This window comes from Gymnodraco acuticeps, unplaced genomic scaffold, assembly GCF_902827175.1.
Source record: "Gymnodraco acuticeps unplaced genomic scaffold, fGymAcu1.1, whole genome shotgun sequence".
NCBI lineage: Eukaryota > Metazoa > Chordata > Actinopteri > Perciformes > Bathydraconidae > Gymnodraco > Gymnodraco acuticeps.
In genome coordinates, this window is record NW_022990271.1 from 4,032,841 (window position 1) to 4,053,043 (window position 20,203).

At 42.3% G+C, this 20,203-nt stretch overlaps 1 protein-coding gene across 25 annotated transcripts in view; it reads right to left on the reverse strand.

Annotated features, from left to right (window-relative positions):
* Positions 1–331: 331 nt before the first annotated feature.
* Positions 332–20,203, reverse strand: part of madd (MAP-kinase activating death domain) — a 47,110-nt gene continuing 27,238 nt past the window's right edge. For 3 of the 25 annotated variants that reach the window (XM_034221104.1, XM_034221093.1, XM_034221099.1), the window contains 21 exons: positions 18,384–18,492; positions 18,090–18,276; positions 16,803–16,953; positions 16,284–16,487; positions 14,862–14,912; positions 13,164–13,264; positions 12,908–12,991; positions 12,080–12,238; positions 11,227–11,347; positions 10,246–10,308; positions 9,142–9,262; positions 8,927–9,032; positions 8,703–8,813; positions 8,518–8,625; positions 8,249–8,413; positions 8,088–8,160; positions 7,510–7,616; positions 5,222–5,230; positions 4,617–4,686; positions 2,475–2,521; positions 332–1,712 (listed from right to left, as the gene is read on the reverse strand). In XM_034221104.1, coding sequence (XP_034076995.1) covers positions 1,599–1,712; positions 2,475–2,521; positions 4,617–4,686; positions 5,222–5,230; positions 7,510–7,616; positions 8,088–8,160; positions 8,249–8,413; positions 8,518–8,625; positions 8,703–8,813; positions 8,927–9,032; positions 9,142–9,262; positions 10,246–10,308; positions 11,227–11,347; positions 12,080–12,238; positions 12,908–12,991; positions 13,164–13,264; positions 14,862–14,912; positions 16,284–16,487; positions 16,803–16,953; positions 18,090–18,276; positions 18,384–18,492 — 2,261 coding nt within the window. In that variant the 3' untranslated portion in view covers positions 332–1,598. The remainder of the gene's footprint in view (positions 1,713–2,474; positions 2,522–4,616; positions 4,687–5,221; positions 5,231–7,509; positions 7,617–8,087; positions 8,161–8,248; positions 8,414–8,517; positions 8,626–8,702; positions 8,814–8,926; positions 9,033–9,141; positions 9,263–10,245; positions 10,309–11,226; positions 11,348–12,079; positions 12,239–12,907; positions 12,992–13,163; positions 13,265–14,861; positions 14,913–16,283; positions 16,488–16,802; positions 16,954–18,089; positions 18,277–18,383; positions 18,493–20,203) is intronic. The other 22 variants (XM_034221117.1, XM_034221094.1, XM_034221118.1 and 19 more) reach the window with 14 other exon arrangements.

Consider the following 20,203-nt stretch of genomic DNA (forward strand, 5'->3'; position numbering starts at 1 on the left):
ACACACACACACACACACACACACAAGACTGGATGTCCTCGGGGAGCGGGTGATGTTACGCTTCAACACGTCTGAAATAAACTGCTGCTGGAGACTTTGGAGGATTTTGTACTTCTGGTACCACACTCCGTTTCTACGTTTATGGATTCACTCGCACCAAAACAGCGCCAGGGTTGCACCACAATCTGTAACTAATATCTAATCGTCTGCTCTTGTTCAGGTTATAAGTTCAGAGAAATGGTATTGGGTTACTTCCATACCAAAATATTTACCTTTAGAGTTGTCATCACTTTTGTTAAGTTAGTGTATATCATTTACATTTCCAGGTTCATTAAGGTTAGTCGTTTAATCTTTTGTGTCTTTCACTGCCAATATTATTTTTTTATTTGCAGGTTCACACCAGAGACACAGCAGAAGACAACATTTAGCTTAGGAAGACTTCAATAAAAAATATATATAGTTTAGAAGAAGAGATGCCTTTCACATGACGAGCAGGCTGAATTTTAAGCGTCTCGTGTTACAGATACTCGCTGTGATGTCACTGGGGGGGTGGACTGAGTGCAAAACGCTCCAAAGATAGCGCCACAGAAAGCAACACAGCAGCTGTTTTTTGCCTTGTGTAAATCAGATGATTGACGAACTTAAACACTCAAATGAAGTCATCTTATTCACTTCAATCTATATAGAAAAAACACCGTCTTTCATACATTCGTCACCCTGTGAAAGCCAGTTAACTACAAAAAAAAAAACATGGCTCTGGCAATGGCTAACTACTCATTAAGTATTGCACATCTAGCAAATCAACAATTTGTAACATTATTTTTCCAGAGAAATTTACAGTCATATGTATATATTAAATAAATACTATATATAGAAATATATATAATATTTATTTGTCATCCTTATAGTAACATGCAATCGATAACAGCAGACCACAGACGAGAAGTTTTACAGCAGAACTAGAACAGTAATTCAGCCCGGGGGGGGGGGCGATGGAGGGCGACGGGGACACAGCAAAGAACACACATTATTTTAGGGTTCCAACACTTTGAAGAAGCGTTTACATGCGCTGCTCGGCTGCCTTACAGAAGCCTTCAGAACCTACAGGAGTGTTAACCAGTTGAAACTCGGACGGACTGGAACTTTACAGCAAACCACAGAATCACAGAATAACTCACACAGTCAAATGGACACGGGGGGGGGGGGCTGAAAGTCAAGGCTGTGCACGGGACCTGCATGCACTCTGTGCCTCGTGGGGGGCGGGGGTCCCTCACTTCTTCAAACAGTTGGGTCTTGGCAGCAGGAACAATCGAAGACTTTCAGGCCGAGGAGAGTGATGTGGAGCAGGGGCAGGCAAACATTGAGCTGTTGGTTTGAGCGTCAGGACCACAGCGGTGAGGGCAGTATTTACACAACGTCACGGACTAAACACGTCTACACAACAGGGGCTAAAAGAGGGTCTCGGGCTTGTATTTACAAGAGGAGGGAGCGGGGAATCGTGTGCTTAGAATCAAGTTAGGGGATTGTCAGAAGTCTGTGGCTGGAGAGCTGAGGTGCCATTACACATAGAGGAGCACTCAGAGGGGGGGGTTCGTAGACTAGCTAGGAAGGGGTCTCGGTGACAGCATCTTGGGTTTTCCTTCTGCCTCCTTCCCCTTCACCGCCGCCACGTAAGAGAAAAGGCAGAGGACGGAGTAACAGATCTGATGAGCCTGCAGAGGGAGAGACAGCGTGAGGAGGACAGTGGTGACGACTACATCACACGAGGAGCGGAGGTCCAACATATTAAGGGAATGCACACTGGAGGGGTTAACAGGTAACCTGTGGAGTTGATGACTAATATCAGGACGAAGGAATGCTTTTACGAGGGTCCCTGGCATCATGATACTCATTTCCTTCATCTCATTTGGGGATGCAATGGTTTAAGGGCCTCTCGAGAAAATAAGCACAACCCTTTGAACAAATCCTAATATTTGCATACCAGTAGTGCACGGAGAGGTGCACACATTCCCATTTAGTCTTCAAAACATTTGGTTCATGTGACACAACAAATCTTACTTTTCTTAAATACTCTCTTGTAGTTTTTTAAACCACTGGGTTGGCATCTGATAAGCTACACATCCATGAATGTAACAAGGACATGCCCCTACTTACCGAGTGTGAGATAAAGTGTAAACCTAACTTTGGTGCCACCCTCTCATTACGCTGAGTACAGTGAGTACAGTGAGTACAGTGAGTACAGTGAGTACAGTGAGTACAGGGCCAAAGTGTAACCCTTTAAGAGGAGAGGCCGCTGCACTCACTGATTACATGCACACGTTATAAACAGCTTCCACACAGATTAAAGCGCCACTTTCCAGACTTAGATTCATCGCAGTGTTCCCGGTGAGGCTGAATGGGAGCACACCGTGTGAGGGTGGCTTTACATGCACTGGGGAGGGGGACGCACTCTGACAGGAGCAGTGAGGACTCACCATGGGGGTCTTGTACTTGTGGATCACCACTTCTTTAGTTTCAGGAACTATGCCGATGCAAGAGACAAAACAAGGAATTCAAAGGCAGCAGAAGTATTAATGATTTCATGCTTGAGAGCTTTGGGGAGGGGGGGGGGGGGGTCACAGAGGTGGACTTTCAAAAGGGAATAAAAATGAGGTGTGGGCCAAGAAGAGTCCACCACAACAGTCAGGAGGTCAGTGAAGCTCGCACAGAGGACAGCAGGTCAGGGAGGACAACCTGATAGTGTTTAATACACACATTCTTATTAGCAGATGATGTGTAATGATTACAGTTTCTAGTGTGCCATAAACAATGTTTGTGTATACAATTATTTAGTATGTCAAAAGTAAATTAATTTACAAAATCCTAGTAAAGCTTGTTCTAAAAAAATATTGAAAAGTATCATAATATATCAAGATTCTAAAGTAGTCAAAGTAAAGTATGTCGATAAATAAAGTCATAGTACACTGTTCTATTAAAACAGCTCCTGTAAGACCTATTCCCTCATATTCAGGACCGATTTCAAACTTATTCTTATTGTACATGTTGTACTTGTGACTGTTGGTGTGACGTTCATGACCCACAAAATGAACAAATAAAAACACAAATGTCTTTGACAGGAGGTTGAAGAGTGGAGAAGGACCTCCCCTCCACCGGCTCTTTCCACCGTTAATGAACTGAAAGTTAAGAGACACAGAGAAGCAGCGGCAGAGTTCCTCTGAGCCGGACCACCGGTGGACTTTTCATTAGTAACTGTGAACCCACAGCAGAGATGAGGAGGCTGACGGATGAAGACCTCCACCCGCTGAGGTTCAGAGGCACACTATCAGAGAGTGACAGATGGAGTGAGGGGTGATCTCCCAAATGAAAAGCAAGTGATGAAGGAAGCAGAGGGAAACTCATAATACAGAAAAAGAGAAATGACTAATGGGTGGAAAGGATAGCGTGAGGAAATATCCAGAACAGAGTTTAGTTGGAGTAAGGGAGGAGAAAGGTGACAACACTTTACCTGCTGGAGAATGAAGGTTTTCATAGTGGCAAAGATGAGGGCAACATTACAAAAGCAGCACAGAGACACGACAGTAACCCAGCCGGCTCCTCTGAGCGTTCTACTAGCAGCGCACTGACCCGACTGACATCCTGATCACTACGCTGGAAAGTAAACGTCACTTCCAAAAGAAAAAATGTTACATTTAACATTTGTTCGACCATGAAATCAAACGTGTGGCTCTTATCAAACAAGTCCCCTTAGAAACACCTAGAACATGTTTATTCTATAGTCAGAAGGGTTTTTAGATCAGGTCGTTTTTTTCTGATTCACTTTCAGAGCTGAACCTACAGCTGTTTCTTTGCTCAAGTTGTCTTGGTGATTAAGATATTTATTATCCAGTGCACTTTAAGCTTAAGCTTTTAACCCACCAACACATGATTCCATCCCTTAAGACTCCCTACTCTGTCTGTAGCACTCTGCTTCAAACTGAAGATATACATCTTTTTAAAAATGTCCTAAGACATAGTTGTACATTAAGAAATTGGCTTCTTAATTTTCTTAAGCAAATATGAAGTAAATAGTGCACTTATTGGACTATTTTTGATAGCGGAATAACACACACATTCGGTGCTCTGCTGACTATTTACAGCAACAGGACAGTGCATGCGAGAGTCAACAAACTGTGTGTTCCGTTAGAATTTCAGCATCGTGTCTTTTTGAAGTGAATCTTTCCCTTTAGCTTTCATGATTGCTGCTGCGACCGATCAGCTGCTGCGACACGCAAATGAAAGGGTTGCTGAAAATGATTCAACATCTTGGCAGGACCTGACCAAACTGCCTATGATGGAACATTGCATTTATAACAGTGCCTTTCTGTTGGAGAATACAAACGTATGGAAAACAGGCAGCTAAACGTCCCTTCCTCTCACCGACTCTGCGTATGTGACTGAGAGAGAAGCCCCTCCTCTGAAGAGACCCTCCCTCTCTTAATCACCGACAGACCCCAGCGTCTCCAGGTGAGCCAGTATCAATGTAGTGAGCCCTCATTATCTGTGTCAATGCGGTCGCCACGAAGCTGAGTTACTGCCGTGCCGAGTACAGGCCTAGAATCAATAGATGGTGTAATTACCAAATTCCTCCAGGACAAAGACTCCCTTCACTGTATTGCACTTTTTAATGTGACTCAGCTCTATGAAAACCTAAAAACAAACAAAAAACAAACAAAACAAGACAGAACATTATTAACTCAACAACACTGGATGAAAAGTAAACATTTCATATTAAAAAATTAACCATGTTAAACTTGTTTTATTCAGTATGAAAGGTCAAAATAAAACAACTACACATGGAGTGCAAGCGTTTAACAGCTAACCAAAGGAAAAGAAAAGCACGCTATGAGAAGTTTCCATGATCAAACGCATACATGGGCGACGGGTCAATGAGGAGGAATGCATGTCGTCTGCTCAAAGCTCCTAATTCAACAGGACTTATTTCATCAGTGTCAGAAATGTGATGTTCTATCTGGATGTGAACAGCAAAGGGCGTTTATGCTCAGAGATGCAATATGGCCCTTGTGATGCATACACAGAAGTTCCATATAAAGATGTAGACAAAGGACACAAACGTAGATGTTGCCATACAGCTACAACAGTCAAAATAAAAGGATAGAGGAAAACAAAAAGAAACCCAATAAGATGCAACTGCTAAAAAGCAAACACAGCAGAGGGTGTGTACCTTCCGCTCCTTGCAGGGGGAGAGAGCATGGGAGAGAAATGGTTTGGATTATTATCGGACAGAAGAGCACAAACACTCGACGACAATCCGACAGGGGCTATCCACCACGGGACCCTCGCACACTTTAACAATCTAGCTAAGGAGTTACCAGAGCCAATATGAAAAAGAAAAAAGAACGTCACAAGAGGAATCAGACCCCGAAAAACGGAGAAGGAAAAATGAAGACTATAAAAAGCTGGATTCACCTTTTCTTTTTCCTGGACATTAAACATCTCCGTCCCCAAGACCCTCCATGCCTCCTCCTCCAGCAACAAGGGCGGGCACCGACACCACACAGCAGCACAGACACATGGGGGGGGGGGGGGCAGTAACCCCCGCTACGCTGAGGAGGTCAGAGTGACCCCGCCTCTCTGCAGACCCCAGTGCTCACTCACTATCACGCCCGATTTAGACTTTTTCAAACACATTTTAAAAAGTGTCCAAAGGACGTTTTATAAAGCTCCCGCTGAGGGTTACAACTATCTATGATAAATCACAATCTCACAAATGTTGCTAATGAAAACAATGTGTTCTAGAAATGTGCTGCTCTACATTGAGCTTAATAGATTAGTGTTTGAGAAACTAATATCTTAGGATAATTCTAATGAGCGTAACAACAACAGTGACTCAGTGTAGCAACATCAAGTCTAAAGGATCAGTTCACCCAAATGATAGAAACATTTGATCTGGCCACCTACTAAGCTTTGGTCTTACAGTAGTGGTGAATGGACTTGTGTGTGTGATGCTCAGAGCGATATTTAAAGCAGCATTGACTGAGAGGGCAGAATGGAGCTATACACAAGTTGTGTTTGTGGGCATTGGATCAATGTTAGTCTCACTCTAATGTTAGCTCTGTTTTGCTCTCAACCAACATGTCCTGTTCTTAAGCTGATATATGCTCCACCATGTCCAGAAGCTAATTGTTTATTCTTGATATAAAATCCAAAATAATTGTCTGAAAGGTAATCAAACTTTAAATGATCCAAATGTAAAATGTGCATGAGTTCCCCTTTTAAAGATGATGTACTGAAAAATAACCTATTCACCGACAAGGTGTGTAAACTGTTGCAAACGGTTGAAGGTAGTTCCTAAAAAAAACCTCTGTGGTGAGGTCTGTGCAGAGTAATGGAAACATCGTTGCTGCTAAATATGTCAAATGTGAGTTGTTGGCACAACAAATTAAATCATATTGGGTTGGAGGGAGAAAACTCTGGGAGAACTGATACTTAAAATGACTTCTGTTGTTCATCTAGATAGATGTTGGATCTTTTTTGCTCTTTGGTAACACCTCCCACTTCCATTTTATTCTTTTGAGAGAGGCTCAGTGTGTGCTCAGCATGGTCTTCTCTTCAGACTCTCACACTACAGATCAAAGCTACCCAGACCTGAGGAAGTATTCCAACCCCGACTACAACGACCTGCGCAGACGTGAAGACAACACATGGCGATGTTCGAGGGTCCAAACTTAAATGTGGAAGTTGCTATTAAATGGCCAATTATTAATGAAAAGTCTGCTCAAGGTCATCCGCTTTACCACGACACACACACTTTAACACTTCATCTCCTCCACACAGTAAATGAACAATGAGGTTTGAGCACCACGGATGTCAAAAAGAAAAACTTGTGTGGAAGGATGGGGGTAAGCACACACACACACACACACACACACACACACACACACACACACACACACACACACACACACACAAACACACACACACACACACACACACACACACACACACACACACACACACACACACACACACACACACACACACACACACACACACACACACACCACACACACACACACACACACACACACACACACACACACACACACACACACACACACACACACACACACACACACACACACACACACACACACACACACACACACACACACACACACACACACACACACACACACACACACACACACACACACACACACACACACACACACACACACACACACACACACACACACACACACACACACACAGGAATTCTTCCTCTAAGGGAAAACGAGTTGTCAGTCATCGCTAACATTTGACATCAGATTGACTTTTTTTTAATGACAATAGAGGAAGACGTCACGGGATGAAAGGAAATGAGGCAAACAGGAGGAGCAGAAAGGAGGACAGAAGGACGGGATGGACTCTGGAGGAGTGATTCTGTATTTATGGGCATGCCCTTGTGTGAGATGAAGCAGTTTCTCTGCTGTGGAACGAGCCTCTCACCTGGCTGTGCATGAATTTAAGGTTGATTCCTTCCAGTGTGACCTGCAGCAGTCCTCCTTCTCCAGTCTTCATGTCCTGGACCGGGAACTCTCCGCCCAGCTCCGGACCTGAGGGGACAACACCTGGGTTAGAGCGAGTCTGGATAATACATTACAACATTTAGAAAAAGATCTCAGCATGCTGACTGAAAAAAAATAACACGTTGTTGGGATGTTGATGAGAAATGTTTAAGCTTATGACAGACATGGATTCATATCATCATGTCTTTAAATTCATCTAATATAAGATGACAGCTTAAACTATTTTCTCAAATAAATCACAACTTTTGAACAATTGTTAATTAAGTTTAGGTTGACCTAATGATATATCAATAATAATATAGATGACCAATTTCTGCCTTTCCTCTTCTGTACCAAAATGATACAGTCTTTAACTGAGTACCCTAACAACCCTACTCAAATATGAAAAGGTCCTCTATGCCCAGTACTCCCTGAGAAAAGCTGGGTTGTTAAAAATGTCAAAATGATTATGATGGCATTTTGGAAAAAGACAAAAAGTGCAGAAAAGTGTCTCCATACCTGGTTTGATGCTTTGCTGTCTCGCTGCAGCTCTTTCCATACTGTCTTTGACACAGTAGTAGAGTTCACGACACTGCAATGCAAAGAGGAAATACATTTGAATTTGAACCATTACACTAAGTAAATAAAGTAACCGTTTGCAGAGAGATGCAGTTCCTGACCTTTTTGGTATAGAACTTGTTGAGCTGCGTCTCTTGGCCGTTGCGTCTCCAGAGACAGAGCACCTTGGTCTTGGGGCAGTAGGTCATGTTGATGAGCTTCTCGTACCACCAGCGCTCGTACACGGTGCCGATGTTGCTGCGCAGGACTATGCAGTCATCACACACCTGAAACAATGACCAGCAAACTTGAATAATGCATCGTTTTGGAAAGGCCTGTTCAAATTCAATGATCTCCAGTTGTAGCATTGGAAATGACAGAGTGTAAATACCTCCATGAAGAAGATGTCTCCGGTGGTATCTGTGCCAGCGTGTACAACAAACGTCTGCTTCTTGATGTGACGGCTTCCGCTGGGCCTGATGGCCAGCTCTCGGCCGTTCTAAAACAATATCAATATAGTTCAGTACAACTCGTTAAAAACTGCTGTTGAACGGAATTGAAAAGCCAGATATTCACCATGTTGGGCAGTTTGTCCAGTGTCTCATTGATCTCTTGGCTGTATGTGAGGCCAATGTGGGACTTCCCCATCAAACGCCTCACTTTCTTCTTGACGTCATTTTTGTTCAACTAAAACAGACAGAAATATCAGAAAGTTGATATATTTAGAGGTAAAGAAACTTGGCACAGATCAACTAATATTAACGCTCTGCGATGATCAAAACAGCAGAAGGCTTCCGTACTTTAATCATGAGCATGAAAGCGATCATATTGTGCAGCAGGGTGGCCAGAAGTCTGTCTTCATCGTCCTCCAGACGCTTGCGGTCGTGATCTCCAAGTGATAAGTATCTGTGTGGATGAACAAGACACAGGAAAGCAAGTGTTAATAGTCTGGGGGTTATTTAGTCATTGAGAATGGTATATAAACACTTTGGATAAAGGGTCAGTGGTGTGGAACCTTTCAATCATCTCCTGAGGTCCCTGGTCCATGCCCATGCCCTCACGCTCCAACATCACAGCGTCTAAGTAGGCGTCCTCCCAGAACTGCACTTGGTCCCACAGTGTGGAGCGCTCTTTACCTAAACACATGCAGAAAATACAAATGTAGCTCCCAAAATGTGCACATAGGCAATTTCATGGACGTGTCATGCAACATGCAGCCACAGGCACACGTTCTTTGATACAAGCCAAAGAAACCCATTTATGTCCGAAAGGGAAAAAGTTTAATTTGCACAAATCTGAAGGTTTTAAATTTGGTCAAACCGTTTGGATTGGATGTGATTTCTTATTATAATTCTATGTTAAGTCTTTGGACACATTGTATTCCCACGTGCCCAAAGGCTAAATATAGTCCGTTTTAAAAATGGATAGATCACAGAAATTACAAGGAGCACAAACAAGTATTTTGTTTCTATGAAGTCACAATAAATTCAATACAAAAATGATGCTGACGCATGCAATGTAAAAAATGGCATATTGAAGACACGTTTTTTCAAAATCCTAACTGAAAAGCCATTTTTCCTCTCAAAAAAGTTGTATTAAAAAATATATATATGATCATTTAAAGGATAAAGTAAATAACACAAATCATTTACACAGAATGCAAAATACATACATTTGTTTAACTTATTTATAATATCAGTTGCGAAAGCTTACATTGTAAGAACTCATTGGAAATGTCTAAATCTTCCCCAGCTGGTGGCTTGTTCAAGTGGACTCAACTGATAATTACATCTCTGACAGCACTTGAAGGCAACATCAACACATTGAATACTAGTCAAACCCATGAATCGAATACCTGGGTTCAAATGTAGGTGAGCAGCAACTAAAGTAAATGTAAAAAGTGCACATCTTGACAGCTCTGTGAGTTACATGTGGCAGGTCTGCTAATAGATTCCACTTCTATCTCATGCTTGGAAACACAGAGATGTGCAGCTCACCGACGCAGAGGAAAAACCCACATCGCATCAAATCAGAGATTAAATACAGAGCCATGTGAAAAATGGATACACCCCCCACCCACATATAGGAAAAACGGGCAAAGGCAAGAGATTAGCCCTACTTAGAGAAAAGGTTTCCATGGCAGCATCCTCTAGTTGATCCCAAACGGAGCTCTTATCGCGGCCTGGAAGAATTTCCCAGCAGCGGCAGCAGGAGGGAAGAGAAGCAGCGAGAGCAGGAGGGGTTAGGCCAAGAGGTGAGGGGGTTTAATGACAAAAACAAGAGCAGAGCAGGCCGAGAACCACATCAGAGGAACACGAACAAGGACCAACAAAGACATGCTACGCTCCTGTATTCACTAATAATAGCTTGGAGCTTGTCAGGCATATGAGCCATAATCTTGTTATTGGGATTTGCGATGATGAGGCTGTTTGTTTATGATTTGTTTAAATATATAATGAACTGCAAGTCACTATTGTTGTCACATATTTAAAGACTGTAGTTTAACTTGAGACAAATCAATATAATTGTGCCTCTTTAAACAAAGGATTTTCCAATGTTTCCCCTGAGTCGTGTTATTCTGTTTAGGACATGATTTGAAATCAATTTATTCAAACTTGTCATAGAGCAGTGACTACAGATGTCTGTAGTTTTGTCAACTCATAAGTGTGTAAAATGGAAACTTCAGAACACAAACCTCAAGGTATAACCTTTCACCTTTAGAGATGTTCAGTTAACTATTTGATAATAAACAATTACCGTTACACCGCCCCATCAGATCACATGTCTGACTCCTGCTGTTCCCTGTGATAATAACTCTTCCCTCAGTCAGTGAAAGTTCACTGTGGTTTCATTAGGCGAAACCATGCAAGAGCTTTCAGAAGAGCTGGTAGGGGAAAGACTTCAATTCCTTTACATTAGTGAAAACACTTGTATATAGTTAAACCTGTTTGGTTCCAAATATGTGTTTCCACAAACAACAGAGATCATGTTAGTAAAGCAAGGCTGTGCTTTTGAGAACACAAGAAGGAGATGTTTTCATGAAACAGCTGAATAGATGTCAGCTAAATGTAAGAGGAAGAGTCTGAACAGAAGACCCTACCCAGCAGGCCGTCACAGAGGTAAATCCTCATACTGATGTCCTCCACGGGCTGCGCAGGCGGGCCCTTCGCTGCAACGACTGCCGGTTCTTTTGCGGTTGGTTTCAGAGTGTGAGGCTTCCCCTGTGGAAACAGTCAGGTTAGAACACTTACATTTAGTACAACAGCAACACAATTATAATCTCATATTTCAGAAATTCTGTTAACAAGTCTAAACATGTGCTGAGGAGTTTTTGTATCTATACAGTCAAAGGCTGTTTAGATTGTGTGAACATGCATTTCTTCAATACCATATTGATTGATTTGTTTGCATAAAGAATTTTAGAACAGATATGATTTATTTATAAAATATCCTAGCATCCAGTGTGCTGCAGATTATTCAGGTTGGATACTGTTATTCCAGTGTGTCTGAGCAGCAATACAGATGTCTACCATCTTGATGATCTCACATCTGGAAGAGAAAAGTTGGAGTGGAAAGGGATTTTCCACACGTACAGTTTTCCAAACCCCAGAGTGCACTTGAGAGTGCTTTTGGATTGTAAACAAATGTTGTTTGTTTAAAAGTACTGTCGCCCATTACCAACGGTTTGAGATTCAAAGGAATTAAGGCAGCTTCTGTAATAATGCTGTTATGTTAAATGTTTGTTGTTTGTTAAATGTTTGTTGTTTGTGTTTCATGTATTTTTGTCTGGATATTTGTCTGTTGATGTTGGACATGGAGCTGCTGTGACGCAAGTCAAATTTCAGACTTGATCTGACAAATAAAGTAATATCGTATCGTATATCGTATCGTATATCGTATCGTATATCGTATCGTAAAGGACATTTTCTGAGCTGTGTGAGTTCTATACTTACAAACACCGAGCTGGTGGCTGGATTGGTTTCAATCTCACTATCGGAGAGAGTCCCTCGGGACTGAGTTAAGTGAGCAGTCCTCCTCCCCCCCAGGCCGTCTCCTGCTGTGCTGCTCAGGTCGCTGTCAGCTCCGAGAGTCTCTCCAGAGCTGTTGCTGATCTGAAGAAAAGAAAGCCAGGTGTGAGAACAACACATAAGCGACGTCTGGTATAAAAGCAGCTTTGGGCATTCCTTCTCATGGTTAATTAGTCAAGTAAAGAAACAGAGTGAATTCTAATATTCTAACTTCCTATCAGCTGATTCCTTGCCTTAATTGAAATGATATTCTCGCTATGTCATATTAAAATGCACTACTTCCTGTTTTGAATGGTTGCACTATTGCTTTATGTATTGTGTTTCATTTGATTACACAATTCTGTTTGCTTGAATTAATTTACCCTGATGAAGGTCTAGTAAACTGGTTGCCATAAAATAAAGTTTTTTCCTACCAAATATTATTAAAATACATCCTGACAAGTTTGGTATTTAAAAGAATTTTAAATAATTAGTATTATTTTACTGGTTTGAACAATGTTTGGCTGCACACCATTAGTTTGTATTGACAGTGGCTGGCCAGTAATTAGTAAATTAAGTTTAAGGGGTTAAAGCATATGCAGTAATACATTAGTTTATGATTGACTTTTTAAAGAGAGAAGAAATAAAAAATAAAAAGACTTCAAATATCTTGGACTAAAACCATCATTGTGGGATGTGCTGTTAATGTTGAGAGGTAGTGTAGCCAGAGCAGATGTGAACGAGGTGCTTATATCCGAGTTGGCCGTGCCCTACCACTGTGCTGGCCTCTGAGTCCTGGCTGGTGCTTCTTGTCAGAATCGGTGGCTCTGAGCTAGTTACAGACTCTGTGTCGCTCTTCTGTAAACCCACATGGAGAAAAAAGAGGAGAGAATTCAGTGATGAACAGTTAACAGTGAAGAATGTACCGCAGAGAATCATGTTCAAAGTTACGCCATTTCAACTAGATACTGAACCTGTTGTGTGTGTGTTTGTTAATCATCACAAAACAGAGACTACTCCATGAACAAACCTGAGATCCAGAGACACTGAGGCCACTGTCAGCACTGATCTGTGATTTCTTCTCCTCAGCATCAGTCACCTGGGGGCGCTGCTGCTTTGCTCCGTCAGACCCTGAGGGACAGACCATTATTATCAGCATGTTTTCATGAAAAGGACCCCATTATCTTCTCGCCTTACTGAGAGTCGCCCTATTTAAAGCCAGCACAGCAACACTGATGCTACATCCATCTAAAGTGCCAAAGCCTCTATTTAAACACTGCCAAGCAAACAGTGTAACACTACATTAGTCATGTTGGTGTAATTATTTTGCTAGCAAGGAATCAAAATCTTAAGATGTCAATAGCTAAAAATACATGGCGAATATAATCATCTAACGAGGTAAACAAACCTGTTTTCTGTTTTCAACACTTGTATAACAATGGTGTTTAACTGAGTACTAACAGATAAAGGATCTTAGGACACAGAAGTTACAAAGGGGCAAGCAGAGAGTGCCATAAAAAGCTACAAAACAAAAACAGCAGTAGCGTGACATTAGTTTCAAGTCAAGGCTGCAAATGTGGCCCAGGTTACAACACAGACGGCAAACAGACACAGGCAGTTAGCATGCAGACAAACTGGTGGACGGTAAAGGAGACATTTTCTGTTTCAAGTGGGATTTCTACTGTCCATCACCTCAGTAGATGCAGATATGGTGAAAAGTCAATTCTTAAACGTTCTTGTTATTTGGTTTGTGACACTTGACCATTTAACTGTGGAACTGTAGGATATTGGCTGCAAATACACAATTTACAGCAAGTCACTTGACACTGGAAAAAATACAGTTAAAAATAGCAGGACAGGGAAGCAGGTACAACTATTCTGCTACTCTTTAAGCATGGCATCAAGGGAAAAAACACTCTAAAACAAAATGACATATTGCTTAACATTCCCATATTGTTTGTTATGTTACGGACCCTTAGATATCTGTCTAAGGCTAAAGCCTTAACAGATATCCCTTATATCAGTTCAAACGTTTTCTTTTTAAATGTTGTATAGAATAATTAAATTACCTGCTTTAGCTGTATTCAAAGAGGAAACAAATGCAAACAATAATACAAAAACACTTTAATACAGTACTACATTCCCAGGTGGCTTCTATAGTATGTTCTGCATCCCACCTCAGGAGTTTGTCAGTATGTAATGACCTCAGGTTTGTTAACCGAGTACATGTGTTAAGCAAACATACCATGACTGGCTGCTGTCATGAGGTTTGATTAAACACAACTTGAAATATTTTTGGATACTAAAACAATGATGTCATTTCTCACAGCACTATATCTGTGAGAAATTCAGTGAATCCTCGTTTTCATTTACAGATAATTTAACACCACTAGAGTATGCCTACTATACTGAATATAATATATTGGTTTTATACATATTTCATAGAAATTGTGTGAAATATGTATAAACCAATATTAAAGAGTCATACTCCATTTTTCAATTGAAATAATTCAAGTTGAAATCTGATAAGGCGTATATAATAAATCCAATCACGACTTTATAATCTCAAATGATTCCTCTTATGCGATATTAGCATCTTCTCGTTATCCATTCAGACATCCTAATTAGGAGCACTCCATTTATTTGTATGTATAAAGACACTGGTGGAAAAAGGTCAACAGCTGAACACCCCAATCGTTTCTTTTTTCGTGTGTGAAAAGTCTCTTACTCTGTGGTTTTTCCATAGCTTTTTGCTTATCCTGGTGCTTGCTCCACAATTCTACCCAAGATGCATTGCAAGCAAGGAGAGAAAGACAGAGAGAGAGTCAGAGAGTTGGTTGAAAAGGCATGTGTGGTGGATGAGCATTAAAATCAAAACAAAAGAACAAAATAAGCATTGAGAATCTATCATTGTTAAACAGAGGGGTATTGTAATGTCTGCATGTAGCTGTGCTTTCATCTGGACACAATTTTAAAAAATACGTTTTTTGTTGTCAAAATGGCTCCACTGTGTGAAACAGCTACTATGGGAACATTACAACACACCGGAGCCCCGCCCCAGAGTCCTGGAGAGCCACACAGTGACGTCACAATGAGCTTTGGCTCTGACCACAGGCCACAGGTTTCATCGACTGCATTTGTTTGGCTCTCCAGAGCAAAAGGGAAGAGAGAGTGAGAGAGGTTTGATTTGGAAAAAGAGCATGGGATGGGGTTGAGAGGCCGAATAGCCAGCAGGTGAAATGGAGCAGTTGCAGAAGCCAGGATGCAAGTCTCGCAGCAGACTGTAGAATTGAAGGTGCAACTTCTAACAGGAAGAGAAGGGGTGCGGGTAGGAGAGGTGTCAGGGTGGTTGACTGAAAGTTTCCCCGGTAAACAGACCCAGAAACATTGTCAGAATATTAAGTAGTAAAGAAAATATTAAGGATTTTCTCTGTTCGTTGGTTCTTTTGCGACCAATACAAAATGTGTCTTTTCACTGGGACTGTCTACTGGGGAGTGTTGCTTCCACCCTCCATGCTGATAGCAAAGGCAGCTGCCATTTTTTCTGCAGCACGCCTCGCAGAAACCTGCAGTAAAGGCACAGACGAGCACCGATTTGGACTTAGCGATGCACATACCTCTGGTTTCCCTCGTCCACTACTGCAGATTTAGCTATTTGAAGACCAAAACAAAGACATGCATTCACGGTGCTAAGAGGCTGGCAACAGAAGTCCAGGGAGGAGGCAAACAGGGGCACAGAGGTTTCAGGAAGGGGAGACAAACACACGCAGTCCAGGCTGGCACACAGGCAAATATTCCATACACTTTTTAAGCCTATATATTTTAACCAGAGCCAAATTCTGCTGTTTAGGTTTTCTATAGAAATATTTTGTTTTAATTCCAAATCCAGACGCAGACCCTAAGATCACAGGAGCACGTTTTCACACAAAAAAAGTGTTTCTTTACAAAGCCCACTCCAGTGATTATCACCAGTGGTAGAGGTCAAAGTGGGTGGAATATTATAACACCTGTAAGAATATTTAGGGGAGAAGTGAGGGGATTTTTACGTTTGGGGAGGGGAGGGGGGGTAATTAGGTTGATGAGCTTGTAGGGCACGGGGGCAGGGGATCTCACAGTGCACATGCAACCGGGGCTGGAGTGGTGTACACACCAATCGAGGCAATAAAGTTCTCCTCGTTCAGACTCCGGGTATCAAAATGGCGGGCTCCTTTGCCCATTGCGTGGTGCGGCACCTGCAGGTGTGGGACGTTCAGGAGGTTCTGAGGGCGGGCGGTCTCCATGCGACCGGTGGGACTCTCTTTACTGCCCGGGCTGTCAGCACTGTCTGTGGGGCTTTGCTTGCGTTTTTCTGGGTCTACCAATTTACCACAATGAAGGGGCCAAAGACAGAGTTCATCAACATTACAGAAAAAGCAAATATGCGGGGTTTAAACTGAGAGAGTATTAACAGAATTAGACAAAGAAGGAACAACTACATTTTTTTTTTTTTGTGAATAGCATATAGCGTGCAGAAACGTAATTTAAACATGAAGCAAAGACAAGTGTTAGTAGCACAGGCACGCTGCTGTTAAGCTTCTCAGGAGAAAAAGTCTTGAAGAGTCTTTAGAAAATGGTATAAGTCGCAAATATTTACATGTAGGCATTCCTGTGCTAAACATGGGGGACGTACCTTTGGTTTGATAATGTGTGCGTGCTATTTCCAATAAGCTGAAGACACTGGCCATTCCTCCGAGGCCCGCGTTGGTGTAGGAGTGCTCCAGACTGGAAACTGTGCACTTCAAGATGTCCAGCATGCCTTTGTACACCTTCCTGCTCACCTCCTGCAAACACACACAGCAACAAGGTTCATAACGACTCAACATTTTGTGAGTCTACAGTTTGCTAGACTGTAACCAACAAATTGTTGTTAAAGTAACTTAAGCAACACTTAACTAAACATAACATAACTAAACTTAACTACTAATGTTTTCAATAATTGAGTAACATATGAATATTATGATTTGTTGCTTTTCTTTAATATATATGACAGTAAAATGCATAGATTGGTCAAACTGGCAATAAATGAATAAAACAAGCAACTTCAATGTATCATCTTGGTGTCTCTGACATATAAATGGGCCTTTCGCGTTTACATTAAACAGACAACATAATCTATTCTCAGAATTAACAATTAATGTACATTTGCTCACGCTCCATTGTCCAGTGAGGGAACAATGGAGCGTGAGATGGGCCGGAGAATCGGAGCAGCGGGAGCGGTACTGCAGTCGCTTTACCGCACCGTTGTGACGAAAAGGGAGCTGAGCCAGAAGGCAAAGCTCTCTGTCTTCCGGGCCATTTTCGTTCCTACCCTCACCTATGGTCATGAAGGATGGGTCATGACCGAAAGAACGAGATCGCGGATACAAGCGGCCGAGATGGGTTTTCTCCGCAGGGTGGCTGGTGTCTCCCTTAGGGATAAGGTGAGAAGTTCGGTCATCAGGGAGGGACTCGGAGTTGAGCCGCTCCTCCTTCGCGTCGAAAGGAGCCAGTTGAGGTGGTTCGGGCACCTAGTTAGGATGCCACCTGGGCGCCTCCCTAGGGAGGTGTTCCAGGCACGTCCAGCTGGGAAGAGACCAAGGGGTAGACCTAGGACCAGGTGGAGGGATTATATCTCTTCGCTGGCCTGGGAGCGCCTTGGGATCCCCCAGTCAGAGCTGGTTGATGTCGCCAGGGAAAATAAAGTTTGGGGCTCTCTGCTGGAACTGCTACCCCCGCGACCCGACCACGGATAAGTGGGAGAAGATGGATGGATGGATGGATGGTATATTTGCTCAATAATAACAAACCATGAGTGAAGGAAAACATTTGTAAATGAGCAATCTAAATCCACTAAAGAAATACAAATGTGTACGATTGGGAAGTCATTTGAACTCATAATGTATTCATTTCATGTACATCAGTTAAAAGTTGGTCTCACCACATCCCGTATGACCTCCTGTCTGGCGTCATCCTCCGACTGGACTGTTCGGTTCAGCTTACTCAGCACAAACACACGAAGCTGCTCGTTCTCCAACAGGCGGCGAACTTTTTTCATGTTCAGCCAGCCGACTCCCTGACCGTCCAGAACGCTCTGCACCACTTCCTTCAAGAACTGTTGGTTCTCACTGAATCAGAACAAACTCAAATTCAGCGTGATAAAAATGAAACACATGTCAAGACAATATGCTCTAATCATGTTGACAGAAGTGTTGCGGTTGAAATAATTCATCACCTTGTGTTGTTGACTCGGCCCTGAGGAGAGGGCGATTCTCTCTTCACCGTCGGACTGTGCTTGATTACTGAAGACTTTTGGTCCACAAGTGCTCGAGGGGCACGTGCGCCTGGAACAACAAAACAAAACAATAAGGTTTCTGAACGCCACAACAAGAAAAAACAAACTACTAGGTCACCAAACAGAGGAGCACTCCGTGGAAGAGAACTGGACACACACAAAGGTATTGCTCACCAGGAACTGTAAACCAGGACAGGAAGCAACTTGTAAACTAGTACTTCATCTAAAGCGACCACATCGAATAGGAAAGACAGCACTTTACATCACTGTGTGTAGAGGGCAGACACACCTGGAATCTACTGAAGGTTTTCTACTGCTGAACAGACCATTTACTGGAGCTGCTAGAGGCTATTATCACACACAGAGGGATGAAGGACAAACAAGGACATCACACACACACACACACACACACACACACACACACACACACACACACACACACACACACACACACACACACACCACACACACACACACACCACACACACACACACACACACACACACACACACACACACACACACACCACACACACACACACACACACACACACACACACACACACACACACACACACACACACACACACACACACACACACACACACACACACACACACACACACACACACACACACACACACACACACACACACACACACACACACACACACACACACACACACACAGCTCTTGGTGGATCACACATTAGCAGCATTGATGTGAGGTCAGACGGAGGAGTGTGTGTAGAGGAACTGCATTAGTGATGTCATGCGTTGAAGGAAATTAAGAGATGAGTGGGGGTTAAGGAAAATGAGCTACACTGTCGGCATCTGCGAGTCTACTTGTCGGAGTTGGGTCAATCTTTTTAGAATTGTATTATAATATAGCTATGAAAAGAGGTAAAAACTGTTTATCTTCTCACTTAATTGACTCAAATGTGAGACTTGACCCAGACTTGAGTCGAAGCAGCATTTAATCAAGCGGCAGATTAATGAGCATTATACCTTGTTACAGATGTGTTCAATTTTATTTGACACCTGAGGGACATTATATATCTATCACATTGCTATTAATAATCTCATAGATGTTAGGGCAACACAGGCTCAAATTAATGCCCATGATGGCAATGATTTCAATGTATTTAAAGCAGTGGGAGACAATGTGTGTGTACTCATACTAAGTGTTTAATGTGCCTTTCTGCACGCCCAGAACATGCAACTTCTGTGACTCACTGCACGGGTCAATTGACCCACACCCACACTTGACACACAATCATCCTTGCGATTCCATTGACAATTCCAATACAGCGTAATCAAGTGAGACGGACACATCCTCAACAATGTTGACAAAATGAGAGAAAGACAGTCTGACAGCCAGTTGTTGACCTTTAAAAGTAATCCATCAGTCATCATGAGCCTCTCAGGCGGAACGTAAAAGGATCTAGCTAATGTATGCTGACACTGTCTGCTGAAGTCTGTTTGCATTTCTCGACAAGGTCCATTTGTTCACATGTTGACAAAATAAAACCATTTTGATCAAACTCTTTAGAGAAACTAAGAGTCTGACCAGTTTAACTCAGAGTCAGGCCTGATGGGATAAGAGTCTAAATTAAAGGTACTGTGTAAATCAATTCAAACAGGATTAAAACATTATTTAAAATAAATGTTTTCAACCAAAGGTCAACTGTAGCTATACATCCTAGAAACCATTGTCTGTGAACTTTGTACTGGTTTTCTAAGAACAGTAACACAACTCTAC